The sequence below is a fragment of the Oryctolagus cuniculus genome, chromosome 6 (assembly GCF_964237555.1).
Source record: "Oryctolagus cuniculus chromosome 6, mOryCun1.1, whole genome shotgun sequence".
Lineage (NCBI taxonomy): Eukaryota > Metazoa > Chordata > Mammalia > Lagomorpha > Leporidae > Oryctolagus > Oryctolagus cuniculus.
Window position 1 is genome coordinate 138,103,539 of NC_091437.1, and position 25,303 is coordinate 138,128,841.

The 25,303-nt window shown below is 37.9% G+C and overlaps 1 protein-coding gene across 10 annotated transcripts in view; it reads right to left on the minus strand.

Annotated features, from left to right (window-relative positions):
* CSMD3 (CUB and Sushi multiple domains 3) overlaps positions 1 to 25,303 on the minus strand; it is a 1,302,111-nt gene that overhangs the window by 425,013 nt on the left and 851,795 nt on the right. For all 10 annotated transcript variants that reach the window (XM_051844773.2, XM_051844775.2, XM_051844772.2 and 7 more), the window contains one exon: positions 10,548 to 10,686. In XM_051844773.2, the coding sequence (XP_051700733.2) occupies positions 10,548 to 10,686 (139 nt within the window). The remainder of the gene's footprint in view (positions 1 to 10,547; positions 10,687 to 25,303) is intronic.

Here is a 25,303-nt window from a genome sequence, read left to right on the forward strand (position 1 = left end):
TAGTGTGTATATATATATATATATATATATATATAAAATCACAGTGAGGGAAGAAGAATTAACAGTGCCAAGCAACAAACACAAAAATCGAGGGAACAAGATCAACGATGACACTATGACGCCTCCAAATAAACAAAACACCCAAAGCCAAGATTATGAAGATGATGAGATAGAAGAAATGCAAGATACAGATTTCAAAAAATTTGATAAGAACATTTAGAAGTTTTCAAAAGCAAATCCTTGAACTACAGAAATCCTTATTGCACAGGATTGAAAATCTCTCTCGTGAAAATGAAATTTTAAGAAAGAATCAAAATGAAACCCAGAAACTAGTAGAACAGGAAAGTGTGATAGTGAAGAGAAATCAAAATGAAATGAAGAGCTCAATAGATCAAATGACAAACACATTAGAAAGTCTAAAAAACAGAGTCAGCGAAACAGAAGAGAGAATATCAGACTTAGAAGACAGAGCACAGGAAAACATACAGTCAAACCAAAGAAAAGAAGAGGAAATTAGAAATCTAAAAAATATCGTTGGGAATCTACAGGATACTATTAAAAAAAAAAAACAACAACAACATTCGAGTTCTAGGAGTTCCTGAAGGCATGGAGAGAAAGTATTAGAAGGCCTTTTTAGTGAGATACTAGCAGAGAACTTTCTGGGTTTGGAGAAGGACAGAGACATCCTAGTACAGGAAGCTCATAGAACCCCTAGTAAACATGACCAAAAGAGATCCTCACCACGACACGTTGTAACTAAACTCACCACAGTGAAACATAAAGAAAAGATCCTAAAATGTGCAAGAGAGAAACATCAGATTACTCTCAGAGGATCTCCAATTAGACTCACAGCAGACTTCTCATCAGAAACACTACAGGCTAGGAGGGAATGGCGAGACATAGCACAGGTGCTAAGAGAGAAAAATTGCCAGCCCAGAATATTATATCCTGCTAAGCTCTCATTTGTGAATGAAGGTGAAATAAAGACCTTTCATAGCAAACAGAAATTGAAAGACTTTGCCGCCACTCATCCAGCCCTGCAAAAGATACTTAAAGATGTGCTACACTCAGAAACACAGAAACACGGCCATCAATATGAAAGAAGGTAAAGGAAGAAAACCGACCAGCAAAAGAGCATAGGAAGTTCAAAGCATATACTAGAAAATATCTCCGGGAAAATGGCAGGGCAAAGTCCCTGTGTATCAATAGTCACATTAAACGTTAATGGACTTAACTCTTCAGTTAAAAGACACCGATTGGCTGATTGGCTTAAGGAACAAAACCCAACTATTTGTTGCCTACAAGAAACACATCTCTCTAACAAAGAGGCATGCAGACTGAAAGTGAAAGGTTGGAAAAAGATATTCCATGCCAACAAAAACCAAAAAAAAGCAGGTGTAGCCATATTAATATCAGACAAAATAAACTTTAATACAAAAACTGTTAAGAGAGACAAAGAGGGACACTATATAATGATTAAGGGTTCAATTCAACAGGAAGATGTAACTATTATAAATATATGCACCTAATTACAGGGCACCGGTTTATTTAAAAGATATGTTAAAGGACTTAAAGGGACACTTAGATTCCAATACAATAGTACTGGGGGACTTCAATACTCCACTCTCAGAAATAGACAGATCATCCGGACAGAAGATCAACAAGGAAACAGCAGATTTAATCAACACTATTGCCCAAATGGATCTCACAGATATCTAAAGAACTTTCAATCCTACATCTAAAGACTACATTCTTCTCAGCAGTACATGGAACCTTCTCTAGGATTGATCACATACTAGGACATAAAGCAAGTCTCAGCAAATTTAAAAGAATTGGAATCATACCATGCAGCTTCTCAGATGACAGTGGAATGAAGCTGGAAATTAGCAACTCAGGAAACCCTAGAAAGTATGCAAACACATGGCGACTGAACAACATGCTCCTGAATGAACACTGGGTCATTCAAGAAATCAAAAGAGAAATCAAAAACTTTCTGGAAGTAAATGAGGATAACAACACAACATATCAAAACTTATGGGAAAAGGCAAAAGCAGTATAGAGAGGCAAGTTTATAGCAATAGGTGCCTATATCAAGAAATTAGAAAGGTACCAAATAAATGAGCTTTCAGCACATGTCAAGAACCTAGAAAAACTGCAGCAAACCAGACCCAAGTCTAGTAGGAGAAGAGAAATAATTAAAATCAGAGAAGAAATTAACAGAATTGAATCCAAAAAAACGTTACAAAAAACAGTCAAGCAAAGAGCTGGTTTTTTGAAAAAATAAACAAAATTGACACCCCATTGGCCCAACTAACTAAAAAAAGAAGAGAAAAGACCCAAATCAATAAAATCAGAGATGAACAAGGAAACCTAACAACATACACCACAGAAATAAAAAGAATCATCAGAAATTACTACAAGGACTTATATGCCAGCAAACAGGAAAATCTATCAGAAACGGATAGATTCCTGGACACATGCAATCTACCTAAATTGAATCATGAAGACATAGAAAACCTAAATAGACCCATAACTGAAACAGAAATTGAAACAGTAATAAAGGCCCTCCCAACAAAGAAAAGCCCAGGACCAGATGGATTCACTGCTGAATTCTACCAGACATTTAAAGAAGAACTAATTCCATTTCTTCTCAAACTATTCAGAACAATCGAAAAAGAGGGAATCCTCCCAAATTCTTTCTATGAAGCCAGCATTACCTTCATCCCTAAGCCAGAGAAAGATGCAGCGCTGAAAGAATATTACAGACCAATAATCCTGATGAACATAGAAGCAAATATCCTCAATAAAATTCTTGCCAATAGAATACAACAACACATCGGAAAAATCATCCACCCAGTTCAAGTGGGATTTATCCCTGGTATGCAGGGATGGTTCAACATTCACAAATCAATCAATGTGATTCACTACATTAACAGACTGCAGAAGAAATACCATATGATTATCTCAAATGATGCAGAGAAAGCATTTGATAAAATTCAACACCCTTTCATGATGAAAACTCTAAGCAAATTGGGTATAGAAGGAACATTCCTCAATAGAATCCAAACAATTTATGAAAAACCCACAGGCAGCATACTACTGAATTGGGAAAAGTTGGAAGCATTTCCACTGAGATCTGGCACCAGACAGGGATGCCCACTCTTACCACTGCTATTTAACATAGTTCTGAAAGTTTTAGCAAGAGCCATCAGGCAAGAAAAAGAAATTAAAGGAATACAAATTGAGAAGGAAGAAGTCAAACTATCCCTCTTTGCAGACGATAAGATTCTTTACTTAGAGGATCCCAAGAACTCTACTAAGAGACTATTGGAACTCATAGAGGAGTTTGGCAAAGTGGCTGGTTATAAAATCAATGCACAAAAATCAACAGCCTTTGTATACACAAGCTATGCCACGGCTGAGAAAGAACTGCTAAGATCAATCCCATTCACAATAGCTACAAAAACAATCAAATACCTTGGAATAAACTTAACCAAGGATGTTAAAAATCTCTACCATGAGAATTACAAAATCTTAAAGAAAGAAATAGAAGAGGATACCAAAAAATGGAAAAATCTTCCATGCTCATGGATGGGAAGAATCAACATCATCAAAATGTCCACTCTCCCAAAAGCAATTTATACATTCAATGCAATCCCAATCAAGATACCAAAGACTTTCTTCTCAGATCTAGAAAAAATGATGCTGAAATTCATATGGAGGCACAAGAGACCTTAAATAGCTAAAGCAATCTTGTACAACAAAAACAAAGCCGGAGGCATCACAATACCAGATTTCAGGACATACTACAGGGCAGCTGTAATCAAAACAGCATGGTACTGGTACATAAACAGATGGATAGACCAATGGAACAGAATAGAAACACCAGAAATCAACCCAGACATCTACAGCCAACTTATATTTGATCAAGAATCTAAAACCAATTCCTGGTACAAGGACAGTCTATTCAATAAATGGTGCTGGGAAAACTAAAAACTGGATTTCCACGTGCAGAAGCATGAAGCAAGACCCCTACCTTACACCTTACACAAAAATCCACTCAACATGGATTAAAGACCTAACTCTATGACCCGACACCATCAAGTTATTAGAGAACACTGAAGAAACACTTCAAGATATTGGCACAGGCAAAGAGTTTCTTGAAAAGACCTGGGAGGCACAGGCAGTCAAAGCCAAAATCAACTATTGGGATTGCCTCAAATTGAGAAGTTTCTGTACTGCAAAAGAAACAGTCAGGAGAGTGAAGAGACAACCGACAGAAAGGGAAAAATATTTGCAAACTATGCAACAGATAAAGGGTTAATAACCAGAATCTACAAAGAGATCAAGAAACTCCACAAAAACAAAACAAACAACCCACTTAAGAGATGGGCCAAAGACCTCAATAGACATTTTTCAAAAGAGGAAATCCAAATGGCCAACATGCACATGAAAAAATGTTTAAGATCACTAGCAATCAGGGAAATGCAAATCAAAACCACAATGAGGTTTCACCTCATCCCAGTTAGAATGGCTCACATTCAGAAATCTACCAATAACAGATGCTGGTGAGGATGTGGGGAAAAAGGAACACTAACCCACTGTTGGTGGGAATGCAAACTGGTCAAGCCACTATGGAAGTCAGTCTGGAGATTCCTCAGAAACCTGAATATAACCCTACCATTCAACCCAACCATCCCACTCCTTGGAATTTCCCAAAGGAATTTAAATTGGCCAACAAAAAAGCAGTCTGCACCTTAATGTTTATTTCAGCTCAATTCACAATAGCTAAGACCTGCAACCAACCTAAATGCCCATCAACGGTAGAATGGATAAAGAAATTATGGGCTATGTACTCCTTAGAATACTATACCACAGTAAAAAACAATGAAATCTGGTCATTTGCAACAAAATGGAGGAATCTGGAACACATCATGCTGAGTGAAATAAGCCAGTCCCAAAGGGACAAATACCATATGTTCTCCCTGATCGGTGACTGAACACCAAAAAGGAAACCTGTTGAAGTGAAATGGACACTATGAGAAACGGTGACTTGATCATCATATCCCTGACTGTTAATGAACAACTTAATACGTTATCCCTCTTAGTATTTTTTTTTGTTTGTTCTACTTAATACTACTGGTTTAATTCTGTAATTAATACACAGTTATTCTTAAGTGTTGAAATTTAACTGAAATGTGATCCCTGTTAAATATAAGAGTGGGAATAAGAGAGGGAAGAGATGTCCAATTTGGGACATGCTCAAGCTGACTTGCCCCAAATGGTAGAGTTAGAAACATACCAGGGGATTCGAATTCAATCCCATCGAGGTGGCATGTACCAATGCCATCTCACTATTCCAAGTGATCAATTTCTGTTCACAACTGATCATAATGAAAGGACTAAGAGTCAAAGGGATCACATAAACAAGTCTAGTGCCTGCTAATACTAACCAATAGAATAAATAAAGGGGAAAGTGATCCAACATGGGAAGTGAGATACACAGCAGACTCATAGAATGGCAGATGTCCTAAACAGCACTCTTGCCTCAGAATCAGCCCTAAAGGCATTCGGATCTGGCTGAAAAGCCCATGAGAGTATTTCAGGCATGGAAAGCCAACACACTGTGGCAAAAAAAAAAAAAAAAAAAAAAAAAAAAAAAAAACAAACAACAACACCACCACCACCACCACCTAAATGAAAGATCTCTGTGAGTGAGATCCCAGTGGAAAGAACAGGTCTTCAAAGAAGGAGGTACCTTTCTCTGAAGGGATGAGAGAACTTCCACTTTGACTATGACCTTGTCTAAATAAGATAAGAGTCGGTGAACTCAAAAGGCTTCCATAGCCTTGAAAACTCATGACTGGAACATAGGGAGATTACTGATGCCATAAACAGGAGTGTCAATTTGTAATGTCAACAACAGGAGTCAATGTGCACCTACTCCTCATGCAGGATCTCTGTCCTTAATGTGCTGTACATTGAGATTTATTGCTATAACGAGTACTCAAACAGTATTTTTCACTTTGTGTTTCTATGTGGGTGCAAACTGTTGAAATCTTTACTTAATGTATACTAAACTGATCTTCTGTATATAAAGAAAATTGAAAATGAATCTTGATAAGAATGGAAGGGGAGAGAGAGCGGGAAAGGGGAGGATTGTGGGTGTGAGGGAAGTCATTGGGGGTGGGGGGAAGCCAATGTAATCCATAAGCTGTACTTTGGAAATCTATATTCATTAAATAAAATTTAAAAAAAAAAAAGACATCCTTTGGTTCACCTACATCTCACACCAGAGTGCTGGGTTCAAATCCCAAGTACTGGGCTTCGAATCCAGCTTCCTGATAATGCTGCTGGGAAATCAGTAGATGATGACTAAAGTACTTGAGTCCCTGCCACCCACATGGAAGATCTGAGTGGAGTTCTGAGTGCAGATCTTTGTCCTGGCCCAACCATGGCTATTGCAGTCATCTGGGGAGTGAACCAGTGGATTGGTCTCCCTCTTCCTTTCTCTCTGTCACTCTGCCTTTCAAATAAATGAATCTTTTAAAAAATTGAAAAAAAATTTCACTTTAGGATGGTCTAACTTAAAATACAGAATATACAGAGTACACAATTTCCAAAAGTTTTTAAAGAAGATAGACAAACAGCAAAGAGGCTCATGTAACATGTTGAAAGGGGTGTAAGATCCATATTTAAAATCTTGGATTAAAAAAACAGTGTCTTCCAACAAAAGTCCAAAATTAAAAGTCAGACGCAGGATGCTCTGGATTGCAGGTATTACCTTCATGCTACTTGTCAAACAGGCAACTCTAAGGAGCCTGCTTTGGTCTAAAAGACACCAGCTGTTTATTTATTTAATGATGATTAATGAATCCCAATAGCAGACCAGGGAATGCCTTTCAACATAATAATGTACTTTGTGTTCATAAAGCTTAAGCAAATTTTTAAGTAATATTAATTTAGGTTGAATTTAAAAATTGGATATAAAAGGAATAAAAGAAAATGTTATTTTAAAAATCAGGTACATTTTCAATTAGGTAGAATTTAGGGGAACAGGTACATTCTTCATAAGAGAACATTGCTCTTTGGTTTAGAGTAAAAATCTTAATAAGCATGTTTGTAAAAAGGTTGATCCTTTCCAATTCCTCACCATCACTCAGTTGGGTGCTCACATAAACAAATAGATAGTTTCTCTACATGATAAAACAACAGATATTTTGAGGTTTACCCTGCTATACTCAGGAAGGGTACATTAAAGAAGGTTGTAGATCCTAAGTGGGGAAGAGATTAAAAAAGGGTCTGGGCCGGTGCGGCGGCTCAATAGGCTAATCCTCTGCCTGCGGCGCCGGCACACCAGGTTCTAGTCCTGGTTGGGGAGCCAGATTCTGTCCCAGTTGCTCCTCTTCCAGTCCAGCAGCAGTCCAGCCCTCTGCTGTGGCCCGGGAGGGCAGTGGAGGATGGCCCAAGTGCTTGGGCTCTGTACCCACATGGGCGACCAGTAGAAGCACCTGGCTCCTGGCTTCGGATCAGCGTGGTGCGTGGGCCACAGTGCACTGGCCGCAGCGGCCATTGGAGGATGAACCAACGGTAAAGGAAGACCTTTCTCTCTGTCTCTCTCTCTCACTGTCCACTCTGCCTGCCAAAAAACAAAACAAAACAAAACAAAACGAAAAAAAAAAAAAAAAGAAAAAGGGTGTGGAGCAACAGGGAGAACTAGAGTAATACTAACAATTTCCACTGTAATGATGATTTATCAGGGAAATTCAGGACAATGAAGGCTTATTCAATCTTTAATAATTCTAGATTGTGCAATAATCCACTTATATTTTCTTTCTTTGTTCCTATCCTTATTTCTTTTTTCACTTCTCTCCTCTCCTTTAAGAGGAAGAGAGGGAGAGAGAGAGAGAGAGAGAGAGAGAGAGAGAATCTTTTATACACTGGTTCATTTACCCACCATTCACTCCCCTAATGCCAGGATGAAGATAGTAGCCAGGAACCAAATTTTGGTCTTCCACACAGGTGGAAAGGACTCAAGTATTTGATCCATCATCTGCTATCTCTCAGGGTGTACATTTTTGGGAAGCTGAATCAAAAGTAGATGGGTCCAGCACTGTGGCACAGCCAGTTAAACTGTTGTCTATGAAACCAGCATCCCATATTGGTTCTGGTTTGTGTCCTGTCTATTCCACTTTCAATCCAGCTCCCTGCTAATGGCCTGGGAAAAGCAGCAGAAGACGGTGCAAGTGTTTGGGCTTCGGCCACTTACATGGGAGACTGGGTTGAAGCTTCTGACTCCTGGCTTCCACTTGGCCCAGCCTCAGCCGTTGTGGCCATCTGGGGAGTGAACCAGCAGATAGACGATCTCTCTCTCTCTCTCTCTCTCTCTCTCTCTCTCTGACTTTCAAATAAATAAATCCTTAAAAGTAGCACCAGGACATGAGCCCAGGTACTCAGATACAGGTGCTAGTATCCCAAATGGTAACATAACTGCTACACTGCATTGCTGCCCCTGTAGTGTGTGTGTGTGTGTGCTAATGAAGGAAGTTAATACAATTAGGAGTAATATTAAGAAAGGACAATAACCTCAGGATCTCACAAGTGAGACTATTCTGGGAGAAGGATGCCTAGCCAGCACTGAACCAAAGCACCCCCAGAAATTCTCCGAGAATTTAAGAGAGACTAGACTTCCCTCTGTGCATGGGATGGGGCTCAGATCTTTTTATCTGGATGTTGAAGAATAACTTGTAAGAACTACCTGAGTGATAAAAAAAAACTATGAAAAATACAAATAAAGCATGTAAAAAACACATTTCCAATCATCTTCACAGCCTAACTCCTAAAACAAATAAATGCTAAGTCCAAAAGAGGAAATACTAAATCATGTACTTAATGTTTAATAAATGCATTTATTTGAATATGTGATTAGTTATGATAGATTTATAAATATGCTTACTTCTCAAATGTAATGTTCTAAATTTAACAAATTAAAAATATGTACTGAATCTTTTTCATCTTATCTCAAATCAATATAATTAAAATTATTTGAAGATATAATCAACAATATCATGCAATACTGTATATTTGAAACCAAGAGAAAATTTTGTCATAAAGTTATGTTCATTGGTTGGGATGATGATATGTGATGAAGATTTGGTAATTAATAAATAAGATGCTTTTCAAGCTTTCTACAATTGTTATGGCATTACAAAACTTGTCACCCATGAATAGAGGTTAAGATTTTAACAAAACAGTGAAAAAAAGTGTCATGTTAATAATGTTATTCTAAGTGTAAACTTCCTTTAAATGTTTAAATCATTGTTATGGGCTGATCTATGTCCCTTCTCAATTCACACAGTGAAATTTTTAAAGGACCTCTAAAGAAGTAAAGAAACATGAGGTCATAAGTGTGAGCTTGAAGTTGATATGACTGCTATGCTTATAAGAGGAGATTAGGACACAGACAAATGCACAGAGAAGACTGTGAAGACAGAAGTGTGTTAACACTTGGATCTTGGACTTCAAGCCTCCAGAATGCTGAGAATGAATTTCTGTTGTTTATATCACATAATCTGCGGTACTTTTCTATGGCAATCTTAGCAAATTAGTATGGTAAGGTTTTAGAGATCACAGTAAGATAGGATGATCCCATAAGAAATGTCCACACTTGTGCAAAACAGAATCTTTTCTCCACACAAACTTTAACACTAGAATAGATAAATTTATTCTGTGTGGGACCTCTTGAGTGAAGAAACGATCATGTTAGGTCTTTGAAACAAAATCATCAGGCTACAACAAAAATATCATGCCGTATTTATATGTGTATCAACCAGATTCAGTGCATACAGAGATTTATTTAATTGTTTTTAAGGAATGGGTTGGGAGATGATTGGAGTCAATAATATAATTGTGAATCTACATAGGTAATTCTATTTTAGTTTGTGAATAGCAACTCATAATAGATCAGAAGCTTCATTCTTTTAACATTTTAAATATTCATTGTTACAGTATTTCCTGAAATACATCAGTTGACTAGTAATACCAATTTTTCCAGGGAAGGGGGGAGAAAAGGTCAACTGTCTGATCATTAATATAGTGACTTGACACAGCCATTTTTCAGAAGCACGTGTAAGTTTCGGTATATGGGTAGTATGCATAAGTGTCTTAGGCTGTAATACAGTGTTGATTTGATTATCTTTACAGCATCTTTGCCTCTTGAAACCTAGCAGAACAGAATTTGCAGGCCCTTCAAAATATAGGACAACTATACTCATTAAGTAAAGGTCACATATTTATGTCTTAGTAGTGTGCATATATATAAAGCAAAAAGGTCGTTCTTGCATATTTCAATAGTATTGATACAGCATTACACAAATAGAAAATTAACTTCAAAACAGGCTGAAAGGTTAGAAAGGGGTAAGTAGTCTGAAGTATTCAACGCACGACAACTATTACAATAAAAATATACATTGATTTAGTAAATTAAACAGAATATCAACTATTCTTTTAGATAATCTTTAAGGTAAGGTTAAAAAAATTGCAGAGACCTTTCAAATGTAATTTTGATAGAGTGTCCAGGTTCAGCTTCAATCACCCACTCACAATTCAAAGAGTCTTTGTAGTATCCTGGCCATCCTGGTGAGAGAATCACTCCACTTGGAGCTGAAAAATGGCCACCACATGGAGCTGAAATTTAAAATCAGAGAACAAAAAAGAATAGAACTTTTAGAATAAGTTACATAAATTAGTCTCAGCAGTACTAATTTTCAAATAAAACTCTACATATAGTTATAAAATGTTAGTCAATACTATTTTCAAGAGAAAAGGTATACCTAGCCAATTATTTCTGCTAGTGAGTACATTATTTTCCTTTAAGAAGGTAGTTTGGTTTTTAAAATATGACATAGCTTCACTCAGCATGCCAGATAATAAACAAATCATCCTTAAGCCTCTGGATAATTTCCTTTGGATATATTCTTGTGGCTCCAGCATCTTCATTTGCAAAGCTTGAGAAAATGTAAGCTATTATTTGTGGTTTCTCTTTTATGTTCTGATTTATGTTGTCAAATCCTGCTAATGCATCCTACACACTCTCTAAAATGTTGAACTGCTTTTTGCCAGAGTCACTACAATTTATGCCTTCATGAATTCAGTGCATTACCTTATTTTTCATCTGTTAATTTATCTCTTGCTTCAGTCTTGCTATCAGAAGATTGTCCTTCAATTATAGTTTCATCATACCATTTCCAGGACATATATTCTTTTTTTTTTTTTTTTTTTTTTTTTGACAGGCAGAGTGAACAGTGAGAGAGAGAGACAGAGAGAAAGGTCTTCCTTTTGCCGTTGGTTCACCCTCCAATGGCCGCTGCGGCCAGCGCACTGCGGCCAGCGCACCGCGCTGATCCCATGGCAGGAGCCAGGTACTTCTCCTGGTCTCCCATGGGGTGCAGGGCGCAAGGACTTGGGCCATCCTCCACTGCACTCCCTGGCCACAGAGAGAGCTGGCCTGGAAGAGGGGCAACTGGGACAGAATCCGGTGCCCCAATCGGGACTAGAACCTGCTGTGCTAGCGCCACAAGGCAGAGGATTAGCCTAGTGAGCCGCGGTGCAGGCCATATATTCCTTTTCATAGGCATGCATTTAGGTTCCTTTTTTTTATCAACATCAAATTAGATCCTCTGTTATTTCACACATTTCACCTTCTGCTTTTCCTTATACTCAAATTGGAAGCACAATGATAGACTTATAATCCCAGTAAGAACTAGCAAGTTGATTAAAATAAACAGCTCATTTTGGATATTAACCAAGTTGGAGTTAACCAAGTTGCAGAGAAAGCACCTCACCAAAGTTCCTAAGACTTTAAAGTCTCAAAACAATTTTATTAAAAAAAATCATTATTTGTTTGAAAGCCAGAGTTATAGAGAGAGAGAGAGAAAGAGAGAGAATCTTCCATGTGCTGACTCACTCCCCAGATGGCCACAAATGCCAGGGCTGGGTAAGGCTTAAGCCAGGAGCCAGAACTTCTTCAAGGTCTCCCATGTGGGTGATAGGGGCCCAAACACTTGGACCATCCTTTGCTGCTTTCCCAGGCACATTAGAAGGCAGCAGAATGGGAAGTGGAATAGTGGAACTCTAACTGGCGCCTTTATGAGATGCCCATGTTGTGATAGTTGGGGGCTTAATCTGCTACACCATAATACCTGCCCATCAAAAGCACTTTCAAGACAACTTTCTAAAACAGGACCTCAAAATTGGTCTTTTTCCTTTTTTTATCTCTGTACTAACATATAAAACTACCATTCATCCAGGTGAATAAACCAAAATGCTAGAATTACTCATTTTGCATATTTCTTCTCTCCTTACTATTTTTTACCTTTGTAAGTGTTAACAATATTACTTTATTTATTTATATAAAAACAACAAATTTCATGTACTTCATATATACAGTTTTTTTTTCGATTCTCTTTATATACAGAAGATCAGTTTAGCATACATTAAGTAAAGATTTCAACAGTTTGCACCCACACAGAAACATAAAGTGAAAAATACTGTTTGAGTACTAGTTATAGCAATAAATCTCAATGTACAGCACACTAAGGACAAAGATCCTACATGAGGAGTAAGTGCACAGTGACTCATGTTGTTGACTTAACAAATTGACACTCTTGTTGATGGCCTCAGTAATCACCCTAGGCTCTTGTCTTGAGCTGCCAAGGCTATAGAATCCCCCTGAGTTCACTGACTCTGATAATATTTAGACAAGGCCATGGTCAAAGTGGAAATTCTCTCCTCCCTTCAGAGAAAGGTACCTCCTTCTTTGATGACCTGTTCTTTCCACTGGGATCTCACTTGCGGAGATATTTCATTTAGTTTTTTTTTTTTTTTTCAGAGTGTTTTGGCTTTCCATGCCTGAAATAGTCTCATGGGCTTTTCAGCCGGATCCGCATGCCTTAAGGGCTGATTCTGAGGCCAGAGTGCTGTTTATGACATCTGCCATTCTATGGGTCTGCTGTGTATCTCACTTTCCATGTTGGACCATTCTCTCCCTCTTTTACTCTATCAGCTAGTATTTGCAGACACTATTCTTGTTTATGTGATCCCTTTGGCTCTTAGTCCTATCATTATGATCAATTGTGAACAGAAATTGATCACTGGGACTAGTGAGATGGCATTGGTACATGCCACCTCGATGTGATTGAATTAGAATCCCCTGGTATGTTTCTAACTCTACCATTTGAGGTAAGTCAGCTTGAGCATGTCCCGAATTGCACATCTCTTCCCTCTCTTATTCCCACTCTTACATTTAACAGTGATCACTTTTCAGTATTCATTACAGTATTGAACCAAAAGTATTAAGTAGAACAAACAAAAAAAATACTAAGAGGGATAACATATTAAGTTGTGCATCAGCAGTGAGGGTAAGGGCTGATCAAGTCACCATTTCTCATAGTGTTCATTTCACTTTAACAGGTTTCCTTTTTGGTGCTTAGTTAGTTGTCACCTATCAGGGAGAACATATAGTATTTGTCCCTTTGGGACTGGCTTATTTCACTCAGCACAATGCTTTCCAGATTCCTAACAGGGATCACTTTTCAGTTAAAATTTAAACACCTAAGAATGATTGTGTGTTAATTACAGAGTTCATCCAGTGGTACTGGAACAAAAAAAATACTAAAATGGATAAAGTATCACATTGTACATCAACCGTCAGGACAAGAGCTGATCAAGTCACTGTTTCTCATAGTGTCCATTTCACTTCAACAGGTTTCCCCTTTGGTGCTCAGTTGTCGCCGATCAGGGAGAATATATGATATTTGTCCCTTTGGGACTGGCTTAATTCACTCAGCATGATGTTTCCCAAATTCCTCCATCTTGTTGCAAATGACTGGGTTTCGTTGTTTTTGACTGCTGTATAGTATTCTATAGAGTACATGTCCCATAATTTCTTTATCCAGTCTACTGTTGATGGGCATTTGGGTTGGTTCCAGGTCTTAGCTATTGTGAATTGAGCTGCAATAAACATTAATGTGCAGACTGCTTTTTTGTTTGCCAATTTAATTTCCTTTGGGAAATTCCAAGGAGTGGGATGGTTGGGTTGAATGGTAGGGTTATATTCAGGTTTCTGAGGAATCTCCAGACTGACTTCCATAGTGGCTTGACCAGTTTGCATTCCCACCAACAGTGGGTTAGTGTTCCTTTTTCCCCACATCCTCACCAGCATCTGTTATTGGTAGATTTCTGAATGTGAGCCATTCTAACCGGGGTGAGGTGAAACCTCATTGTGGTTTTGATTTGCATTTCCCTGATTGCTAGTGATCTTGAACATTTTTTCATGTGCATGTTGGCCATTTGGAATTCCTTTTTTGAAAAATGTCTATTGAGGTCTTTGGCCCATCTCTTAAGTGGGTTGTTTTGATCTCTTTGTAGATTCTCGTTATTAACCCTTTATCTGTTGCATAGTTTGCAAATATTTTTTCCCATTCTGTCAGTTGCCTCTTCACTTTCCTGACTGCTTCTTTTGCAGTACAGAAACTTCTCAATTTGATGCAATCCCAAATGTTAATTTTGGCTTTGACTGCCTGTGCTTCTGGGGTGTTTTCCAAGAAGTCATTGCCGGTACCTATATCTTGCAGGGTTTTTCCAATGCTCTCTAATAATTTGATGGTGTCAGGTCGTAGATTTAAGTCTTTAAGCCTTTTTGAGTAAATTTTTGTGTAAGGTGAAAGGTAGGCGTCTTGCTTCATGATTCTGCACGTGGAAATCCAATTTTCCCAGTACCATTTATTGAATAGACTGTCCTTACTCCAGGGATTGGTTTTGGATCCTTGATCAAATATGAGTTGGCTGTAGATGTTTGGATTGATTTCTGGTGTTTCAATTCTGTTCCATTGGTCTATCCATCTGTTTCTGTACCAGTACCATGCTGTTTTGATTACAACTGCCCTGTAGTATGTCCTGAAATCTGGTATTGTGATGCCTCGGCTTTGTTTTTGTTGTACAAGATTGCTTTAGCTATTCGAGGTCTCTTGTGTCTCCATATGAATTTCAGCATCATTTTTTCCAGATCTGAGAAGAAAGTCTTTGGTATCTTGATTGGTATTGCATTGAATGTATAAATTGCTTTTGGGAGAATGACATATAGAACACATCCTAAGAATTATTCTTGTTTCCCAAGGTGTTTGGCTATCCTCTTAATTTAAATTATTATAATCTCCTCCTTGGAGTATAAAAATACCCTTCTTACTGCTCTTTGCATGTGCATTATTTATCCTCTATGCCACACTCAAAGTGATTTTTTAATATATATATTTATTTATTTGAAAGGCAGAGTGACATAGAGAGAGGGACAGACAGACACAGAGAGAGAGATCTTTTTTTTCCCTGGGTCACTCCCCAATGGCCACAACAACCAGGGCTGGACCTGGCTGAGTCTAGGAACCCAGAGTCCCATATGGGTCTCCCATATGAGTGATGGGATCCCAATTATTTGGACCACCTTCCACTACTTTCACAGGTGCATCAGCCAGGGCTCAAACAGGCTGACAAAACTAATTGCAGTATGAACAATATGAACTGAAAGACAGTAAGTCCATTGCCCGAACCTTGCCATAACTATACATTGCCAATATCATTGAAAAAATTTCTTCAAATAGACTTACTTTTATTTCAAATTAAAGACATCTCCTGATTTGTCATAAACAAATAGCTTTTTTTCTAAAGCATCTAAAAATAAATATGCACCTATTGAAATTCAAGAAGTGCTTATACATATAACACCTAAAATAAGTTTGTGTATCTTCAGGTGGAAGCACACTACAATATAGGAAAGATTTCTCTAAAGGATGATTATTATATCCACCTGAACAAGAAAAAAAAAACTTGAATATACAGAAAAGAGAAAGGAAATTAAGAACATGAGATATTTTAAACTCTAATTTATTTATTCATCTAATCATTTATTCACTCAAATTTAGGTTTTTCAATGTATAATTGTGTCAGGAATGTGACTATGTGGCATTTGTACTACACCTGTTAATTAACATTTATTGAATATCTACTATGTGTCAAGTGCTATGCTAAGAATTCCCCAGTGTTACTCTATTTAAAATAATTCAACCAGTTAGATTATTATAGAAACAAATATTGATGTGTAAAAAATTTAAATAATTTTCATAAGAGCTATGCAGGATTTGAACAGAGAAAGTTTGACTCCAGAATTTTATTTCCAAAAGTCATTAAGACATTCATCTTATTTCCTTAGACTCCCCACAGTTCAAATGACAGAAACATAAAGAAAAACTAAAACTGTCATACACTCTATAACCATGAGATGTCCATGGTACAAGAGGCCTTGAATAGAACCTGAATAAAGGCTTCATAGGAGATATTCTGTTTAAATTCAGTCTTCAAGAATGAGTCAGAGTTCATGAGAAGGGAAAGTGAGGGAGGATATTGTAAATGGAAGCAACAGCATGTGTGAAGGCGTTGAGGATTGAGTTAGCACAGTATTTTTGAGTAATGCCAGTAGTTTTTTTGGAGAATCAAGAAGTTATAGGAGATGAAGGGAGAAGATTGGAAAATGAACTGGTGTGGATAGTGAACTATGAGTAAATTAAACATTGTAGACAAAGATTAGATAGATAGATAATAGAAAGCAAGCAAGCAATATGTTCTTTGACATATGATGAGGCTATGATCTGATGTTAAGGTAGCTAGGTAGATATTAGCCTGTGTGTATGTTAAGAGGGGCCAAAGAAAATGAAAAGTTTTGTTTGGTTGGATGAAGGAAGAAATGTAGAAGCATGCCTTGGGAACAGACCAGCATTTACACACCAAGTCTTGTCATTGTTGATAACTTGTTGGGAGGCTATTTTGTGTGGCTGAATGAGGGAAGAAATGTGGAAGTAAACCATAAATAACATGCAAAAATATTGGGGCTGGATTTGTGGCTTAGAGGGTAAGACAGTGTCAGCATCCCATACGCATGTTGTTTGCGTCCTGGGTGCTCCACTTCTGATCCAGTTCCCTGCTAATGGCCTGGGAAAAGCCATGGAAGACGCCCCAAGTGTTTGCACCTTTGCCACCTATGTGGGAGACCCTGATTAAACTCCTGGCTTCTGGATATGGCTTTTCTCAGTCCTGGCAATTGAGGCCATTTGGGGAATGAAGGAGCAGATGGAAGATTTCTCTCTCTCTCTGTTTCTCCCTCTCTGTAACCCTTTCAAATAAATAAATAAATCTTTAAAAAATTGTCATTATTCAATAACCTGGTTGGTTGGGTCCCAGTCCTCTCCCTGGGGGCAGCTTGGGGGATATCATCTGCCCATCACTATGGTAGTTATTATGAAATTCTGGGAGGAATTTTATACCAAGCAAGAGATCCCAGACCGGGAAAGGGAGTAAGCCCGTATCCAAATCCATAAAAACTCAGTATGAATGCAAACTGGACTCAGTTCTTTTCTGAGATATACAACTGGTCTATCAGGTGTATTTCTTTTCATAAATTTCTTTTCAATTTTCACTTTCCTTTGACTATTTCATATTTCATTGTCCATGAAATGGCTATGAGAATTATACATGAGAATATGGCTAGGAACAATTACCCACTAGTGCTTCACTGAGAAAAGCATAGTAGGTTGGAAATGATTTTTTTTTTCATTTTTTCCATACTGAATTTATTTCCCTTGGATATATACCAGTAAGTAAATTACTGGATAAAATAGTAATTCTATTTTTAGTTTTTTGAGGAACTTTCATACTGTTTTCCATAATGGCTGTACTAATTCACATTCTTATACACAATGTACAAGAGTTCTCCTTTCTCTATAACCTCATCAACACTTGTTCTTTCATTTTTTTTCTTTTTTTTTAACTTTTATTTAATGAATATAAATTTCCAAAGTACAGCTTATGGATTACAATGGCTCCCCGCCCCCCAATAACTTCCCTCCCACCCGCAACCCTAAGAGAATAGAGAAGTTTTTGCTCATTTGTACTACAAAAAGGCATATGTTCAATTGAGAAAAATGTCTTGAGACTGTCATAAATATTGAGAATATGAATAAAATTTAATCTATTACTGTGCAATAGAAAATAAGGTTTAAGATATATAAAAGTAAAAGTATTTTTATGTAAGATTTTAAAAAATATGGAAAAGAAAAGGAAACAATTCTGCTTGGATTAAAAAGGTAAAGCATACTATATACATTGAAATGTGAATTAAGATTTCACAAATTTATATGTACGTGTGTGTCTTGAGGGTGCAGTGGTTGGAGTTTGTGACATTCCTGGTAGAGGCGACCATTCTTTTCTAAAGAAATGGTAGTTTGAAAATAAACTGGCACATTTCACAATTCACAGAGCTCAGCACAGCTACAGTTTAGGTACAAGGTGTGTAAAGTGAAAGTGAGATTGGGGAAATGCAGGTTTACCTGTGTGTGAAGAGTCACTTTATTCTAAGTAAAGATAAGCTATTGATAAAGCACTTTGGACATGCAGAACAAATACTTCACACATAGCAACAGTCATACCAATCTTGTGTGAAGTGAACATGCCATAGAGTCAATTATAGATACATGACCTTACTCCCTTAGGAGCTAATAATGGGGCAGTAAAATAAAAGTATCAGGAAATATTCCCTTATATAAGAAGACTCAACATAGCATTGTTCACTTGAAACCTTGCTTAACCTGCCTATTTTTTAAACATTTTCGTTTGAAGAACCTTGAATGAAAGAACAAAGTGAAATACAGATTTTTGTCTAAATCTCTGTAGCTAACTGTTTAAAAGAGTTTGCAACCAGGGATAGATCAATATTTTTTGAACTGTAATAGCAATCAATCAAAGTAAATGGACTTTTCTTTTGAAAGACCCATAACTGCTAGCAGCCCAACAGATGCCATCAAAAACTTTGAAACACTACTGCTTTACTCTATCTACCAGATGGTAAAAAGAAATAATTTTTCTAGGTATAACTGTGCATTTATAAAGCAAGTCAGAAGAATCAACTATTTTTGTTCCTGATTATCAAAGACTATAATGAAAAAAGCTAGAGTGTAACAAATGAAGAGAAAATATCTTTTACTTTATCAACAATCATGATGACACAGTGTTAGTAAACAGTTACTTTGTTCCCATATGTATTTAACTAGTCATGTTTGGGGGGAAGGTTCTTAGAGGAGTTGATTGGACAAAGATTTCCTCAGGAGTTATGCATAACAGTTCTTCTAATTGATCTCACAAACTGCAGGTGCACTGCATCTCATCCAAACGTGGAAGTTCCATTTAAATGAAAATCTTATTTTTGTCTATACAGGTAGTTCCCAACTTATGGTTTGACAAGCTTTTTCCTCTTTATAATAGTGTTTATAATAGTGCAAAAGCAATATTTGTTCAGTAAAAAATGTACTTCAGATTTTAGAATGTGATCATTCCCCAGCTGCAGTATTATGTTTTCACGATGCTGGTCAATGTCATCAAACTGCAGCTCACAGTCAGCCATGCTGATCACCAGGGTAAACAGCTCATCCTCTATACTTTTGGTAAGCCATGATGTTTAGTGTGTGCTAGAAAACTGACCTTCCTTCCAGAGGAACGGAGTTCAATCCCTCTTAACTGTTTCAATAATCTTGAGCCAAGTCTTCTTGTGTGAAGCAGTACAAAGACATGAACCTATTGGCAGAACTGCCTTCTTCCTAGACTCTGAACACCTAGTATGACAACCTCTGTAATTTTCAGTATCTTATCTGCTACATTGCCTTGAAGGTCATTTCCCTTTCGGCTGACAGGTGAACAGAAAGCCATTTGCCATAGCCACTAAGACATACTTTGCAGTTTAGAGTGTTTCACATGCATTATTTACTTTTTAAAAAATAATCTTGTAGTATTAAAATGTTGGTTTTTTCCCTTCACCAGTCACACATATGGAGAAAAATCAGAGAATACATAACTAGATCAGAAACACAGATCTAAGTAGTGGCAGAGTTCAGACTCAAACTCAAATCTTAAAACTTTAAGAACTACTTCTATGATATATTTATTGAATTAATTTTCTAGGGATAGTAAGCATTACTCTTTCTACTATAGGTTTATGAAAACAGAGATGGATGGAAGGCTAGAAGAATGGAATATTTAGTCTAAATATTTTTGCTAAACTGATCTTCTGTATATAAAGAGAATCAAAAATGAATCTTGATGTGAATGGAAGGGGAGAGGGAGTAGATAAGGGGAGGGTTGCGGGTTGGAGGGACGGTATGGGGGGGAAGCCATTGTAATCAATATTCTGTACTTTGGAAATTTATATTCATTAAATAAAAGTTAAAAAAAATTTAAAAAATAAGATTTTGAGGTTTAAAATATCCCATTTTCAGAGCTTTCTCAATAGTAAATTATTCATTATTCATTTATTTACTAATTAATATACACTTACTTTTTACCACTTTGAGCATGCTTCAAAAATTCATAGAAAATTTGCATTACTTGAAAAGATATTTGTTTATTTTCATCCACATGAAAAGTAGAGTGACACAGGGAGAAAGTGAGAACCTTCCATCTGCTAATTTACTCCCCAAATGCCTATAACAGCCATAGCTAGGGCAGGCTGTCTTCCAGACAGCCAGCATCTGTGTCTCCCAGGATACTTTAGCAAGAAGCTAGATCAGAAGTGGAATAGCCAGAACTAGAACAGTCACTCTGACATGGGATGTGGGCGTTCCAAGCTGTAACTTAACCCACTGTACTACACTATGATGCATGCTCCTTGTTACCTTTTAATTCCAATTATCTATGAACTTGTAAAGTCCAATCATGCATATAAAATACTGAACTAAGGTGAGTATTTGGCCTGTGTGCCTATTTTAGTTACTTGGCTCTGCCCCTAGTTGCAGCTTCCTACTTCCTACTAATATGCTGTGGGCATTTGTGGAGATGAAATTTCATTTTCTCCCTTCCTCTCTCCCTCCCTCCCTCCCTTCCCTCTTTCCTTCCTGCCTTCCTTCTCTCTCTCTCTCAAATGAGTAAAGTTTTGTAAAAAATAACATACTGAAATGACTGCTGGAATATTTTTAAAAGGTCTAGATGACATTTTATCTGCCATTGGGAGACACACAATTTCCACAAGATAGATGGATACAGCCAACAAGAAATGTAAGTGCTTGAACTGAGTAAAGAGTCTAGAAGTAGAAAGGAGAAATTGGTAATACTTCAGAGATGTCAGAAAAGAGTCTCTGAAAGAGATGTTGCTAAAAGAGAGGAAAGAATAAGCAGAGACAGGAAGTGAAAAATACTAACGTAAATGGGGAAAAATCAAATGTAGTTCTTTGTTGCTGAAACTTAGAGTTAGTTGGTGGAGGAAAGAAGGGGCAGTTATGGGGATCTTTTGGTTTTCTGCACTGATTAGTGCCTGGGAATATTTTCAAATATTAATGGCTGTTAGGAAACTTCTTAAAAATCAGATTCCCAGAACACGCTTCAAGTAGTTTTAAGGTGGGACCCAGAAATCAGCAAGGTCTAGAAGACCTTCAGGTCATTTATTTGATCCTTTAATCTCACAAAACACAGAGGGAAAAATCTAATAGGATGTGTCCCCTGGATAATCTCAGATTTCTGACATAAGGAGATGATTGGTATATGTTAGTGAAACAGAAATTGTAGCTCACCCTTTTTGCATTAAATGAAAAGAGAGCATATAAAATATAAAGCATAATTTATATATTTATTCAGTTGTTTTAAAAGGCTTTTAGATGTTTTAAAAATAACTTGAATTGGAGTGCTGCCTCAGTTCTGTGTGACTTTAAGTAGAAAAGACAAACTCAAAACACCAGTGTGCTTTAAGAGTTCTCTGAAAAAGTCAGAAGTGCTTCAGGTTTTATTCAGATGAAATTCTCTGGAATAAACACACTAAGGAATACTGGTACTTCACAGCAGGAGATAATTTGCCATCTGAGAAGTGGCATTTAAGTACTCAGAAGAGAGCTGGGGGCCAGGAAGTTGGGTTTTGAGCACAGGAGCTTGGCAATAACTTAATCAAACAGGAAGCATTTTAGCATCTGGACTGATACACAATCTTTCTGTGGAGATATGCCTGAAAGTCTAGATGGCACCACAAGGATTATCAAACAAGGAGACTTCCTTTCTTTCCTGTCCTTTTTCTTTTTCTTTTTCTTTCTCTTTAACATGCTTAGGTGTAGTAAGTAATCACCAGCTTTCTCTAGCCCTGGCACACTGTGTCTCTCCAAATTGTTAACAAAAGATTCTGTAAGATGGGTTTTACTAAGCCTAGGGTCCTGGTCCAATTGGTAAAGACAATAAAAGAAACTCCAAAGGGAAACACCTTGAGCAAGAACTCTCATGAAAGGTGCTGACTTCTTATCCTTTTAAAGGAATTGTCATATCCCACATTCTTTAAGGTTTAATTGGACAAAAAAACATTTTTCCCCTAATTCTTTCCCCTGATAAAAACCCCACACTCCAATTCTTCACCCCTGCCCTTGGAATAACCATTTGAGGTCATATATGATAAAAATCCCTAGCGAACAGGTTAACTCTACCTCCAATTTGCACATAGGATGTATGGAATTCTATTATATCATTGAGTCTGTTCAGCTGTAATTTCAGACAACAAAGAATCACATTCCTGGAATTTCTGTGAATGTGAACTTTCCTCTTTTTAATTCCTGATAAGGTTTGTCCTCCTTTTCTATCCCACAGAGAACACTTTTTCAGTGGCATTTTCACAAATCCATAGATCGTTTTACTTGAAAGCAAAGTTCTCATTTTGCCTTTCACTCTAAGTAATATTATTGTGGTTGACATTTCAAGGAAAATTATGGGCCCCAGGAGAGCAGTGGAGGTTGGCCCAAGTGCTTGGGCCCCTGCACCCACATGTGAGACCAGGAGGAGCACCTGGCTCTTGGCTTCAGGTTGGCGCAGTGCCAGCCTTAACGGCCATTTGGGGAGTGAACCAACGGAAGGAAGACCTTTCTGTCTCTCTCTCTCTCACTGTCTATAACTCTACCTGTCAAATAAATAAAAAAAAGAAAATTATGGGCAAGAAGTCTGGGTTATATATGATAAAAGAGGAAGACAGACACAGAAATTCAAAGGCCAGTATTATAGAGAAATAGGAGTGGCTGCTCTGTACCTCCTTCCACTCCTAGAAACTCCTCTTCCCCTCTCCCATGCCCTGTCCAAGTAAATTAGAGGCCAAAACCTACAGATGTCTGTTAAATTAATTCCCACAGTGGTGATACTACAGGAGACCTGTAATTTAATATGATTTAATTAAACAGCTAAAATAGGAGTTTTTTTAAGGTGTGGATATTTACAGATGTGTGAACACATTCTCTTAAAATCACAAATCAATTGGGATCTATGCATCGGATTGTTACTCTAATTGCTCCTCCAAAAGAACTTTCTCCAAAGAGAAAGGAATGTCTGTGAATGAGAAGTTTCCTTTCCTCTAAGGCTAACTGAGATGCAAGAGAAAATTCTTTATCCTCGAAGGGACAGTTCATCAGGCATGCAAGTTCAGTCTTGCCTCCAAACTGATCTCCAGGTACTTCTGTCACTCAAAGAATTATCTCAGATATCCCATTAGGGAGTAGGCAGGAACATAAGCCAGAGTAATCCAGGGAGTTCTCCGGTGAGGACAAGGAAGTTTGTGCTTGAGCAAGCATTTTATGCAACTTTCTGAAATTGGTGGAGCAAAAACAGAAGACAGGTTTTGTGTTGTTATTTCTTTTAAAGATTTATTGATTTACTTGAAAGTCAGAGATACACAGAGAGAGAAGGAGAGGCAGAGAGAGAGAGAGAGAGAGAGAGAGAGAGAGAGTCTTCCAACTGCTGGTTCTATCCCCAGATGGCCACAAGGGCCAGAGCAGCGCCAAAACAAAGCCAGGAGCCAGGAGTTTCTTCAGGTTCTCCCATGTGGGTGCAGGGGCCCAAGGACTTGGGCCATCTTCCATTGCTTTCCCAGGCCATAGCAGAGAGCTGGACCAGAAGTGGAACAGCTGGGACTCAAATCAGCCCCCATATGGAATGCCTACACTGCAAGCAGCAGCTTTACCCCCTACACCACGGTACCAGCCCCATGGGTTCTTTTTCTTTCTCTTTCATTTCTTTCTTTTTTTTTTTTTTTTTAAGATTTATTTATTTATTTGAAAGACAGAGTTACAGAGAGAGAGAGGTCTTCCATCTGCAGGTTCACTCCCCAATGGCCACAAGGGCCAGAGCTGCGCCGATGATCCGAAGCCAGGAGCCAGGAGATTTTTCTGGGTTTCCCATGTGGGCGCAGGGCCCAAGGACTTGGGCTATCTTTTTCTGCTTTCCTGGGCCACAGCAGAGAGCTGGATTGGAAGAGGAGCAGCAGGGATTAGAACCGGCACCTATATTGGATCACATTATCACATTGAGTATTAAAAAGACTTGTTGAGGCCAGACTTGTTGCTCCACTTCTAATCCAGTTCTCTGCTATGGCCTAGGAAAGCAGTAGACAATGACTCAAGTCCTTGGGCCCCTGGACTGGCGTGGGAGACCTGGAGGAAGCTCCTGGCTCCTGGTTCCTGGCTTTGGATCAGAGCAGTTCCGGCCATTGCAGCCAATTAGGGAGTGAAGCAGTGGATGGAAGACCTCTCTCTCTCTCTCTCTCTCTCTCTCTCTCTGCCTCTCCTCTCTGTGTGTAACTCTGACTTTCAAATAAATAAATACATCTAAAAAAAAAAAAAAGACTTGGTACAATTCAATTTAAAACTCTGTCCTCATTCTCTCCATCCACTCACCCGAGATGTTTCCGTGAGTAGTGGCCAGAAAGACTCAGAGGGTGAGGATGAGTGTAGAAGGAAGGTCAGAACTTGCTGATTCACTTTTCCATTCACTTAGCACTTGGAGTGGGGAATGTGCTGTCTCTTCATTCACATCTTACTCCCTCCCTTTTCCTTTGAAGTCTTTCCTTTTAGTGAGTTATGGCTCACCTTTTTGATGAGTTAGATTATGCTGTCAGAGTCCTCTCTATGTAATATCTATGTCACATCTCCTTCCCTAACCATAACCAGTCAATGGTGCCCTCCCATTTTTTTTAAATATTGAGAATATTTGCTCTCTTATGGAAAGTGTAAGTGAGTTGTCTTGAAAGGACAAGAGAGGGGAGGGGTGGATTCCATAATATAGAGAATCTCAACCTTTTCCAGTTACCTCTTTTTCTACTCCTGACAATATTTTCTCTTCTTATTGTATTTTCTTTAGCTGATGGCCAAGCACAGGCACCTTCTTTGGTATTCATTTGATTCATAAGAAATTCATATCATTA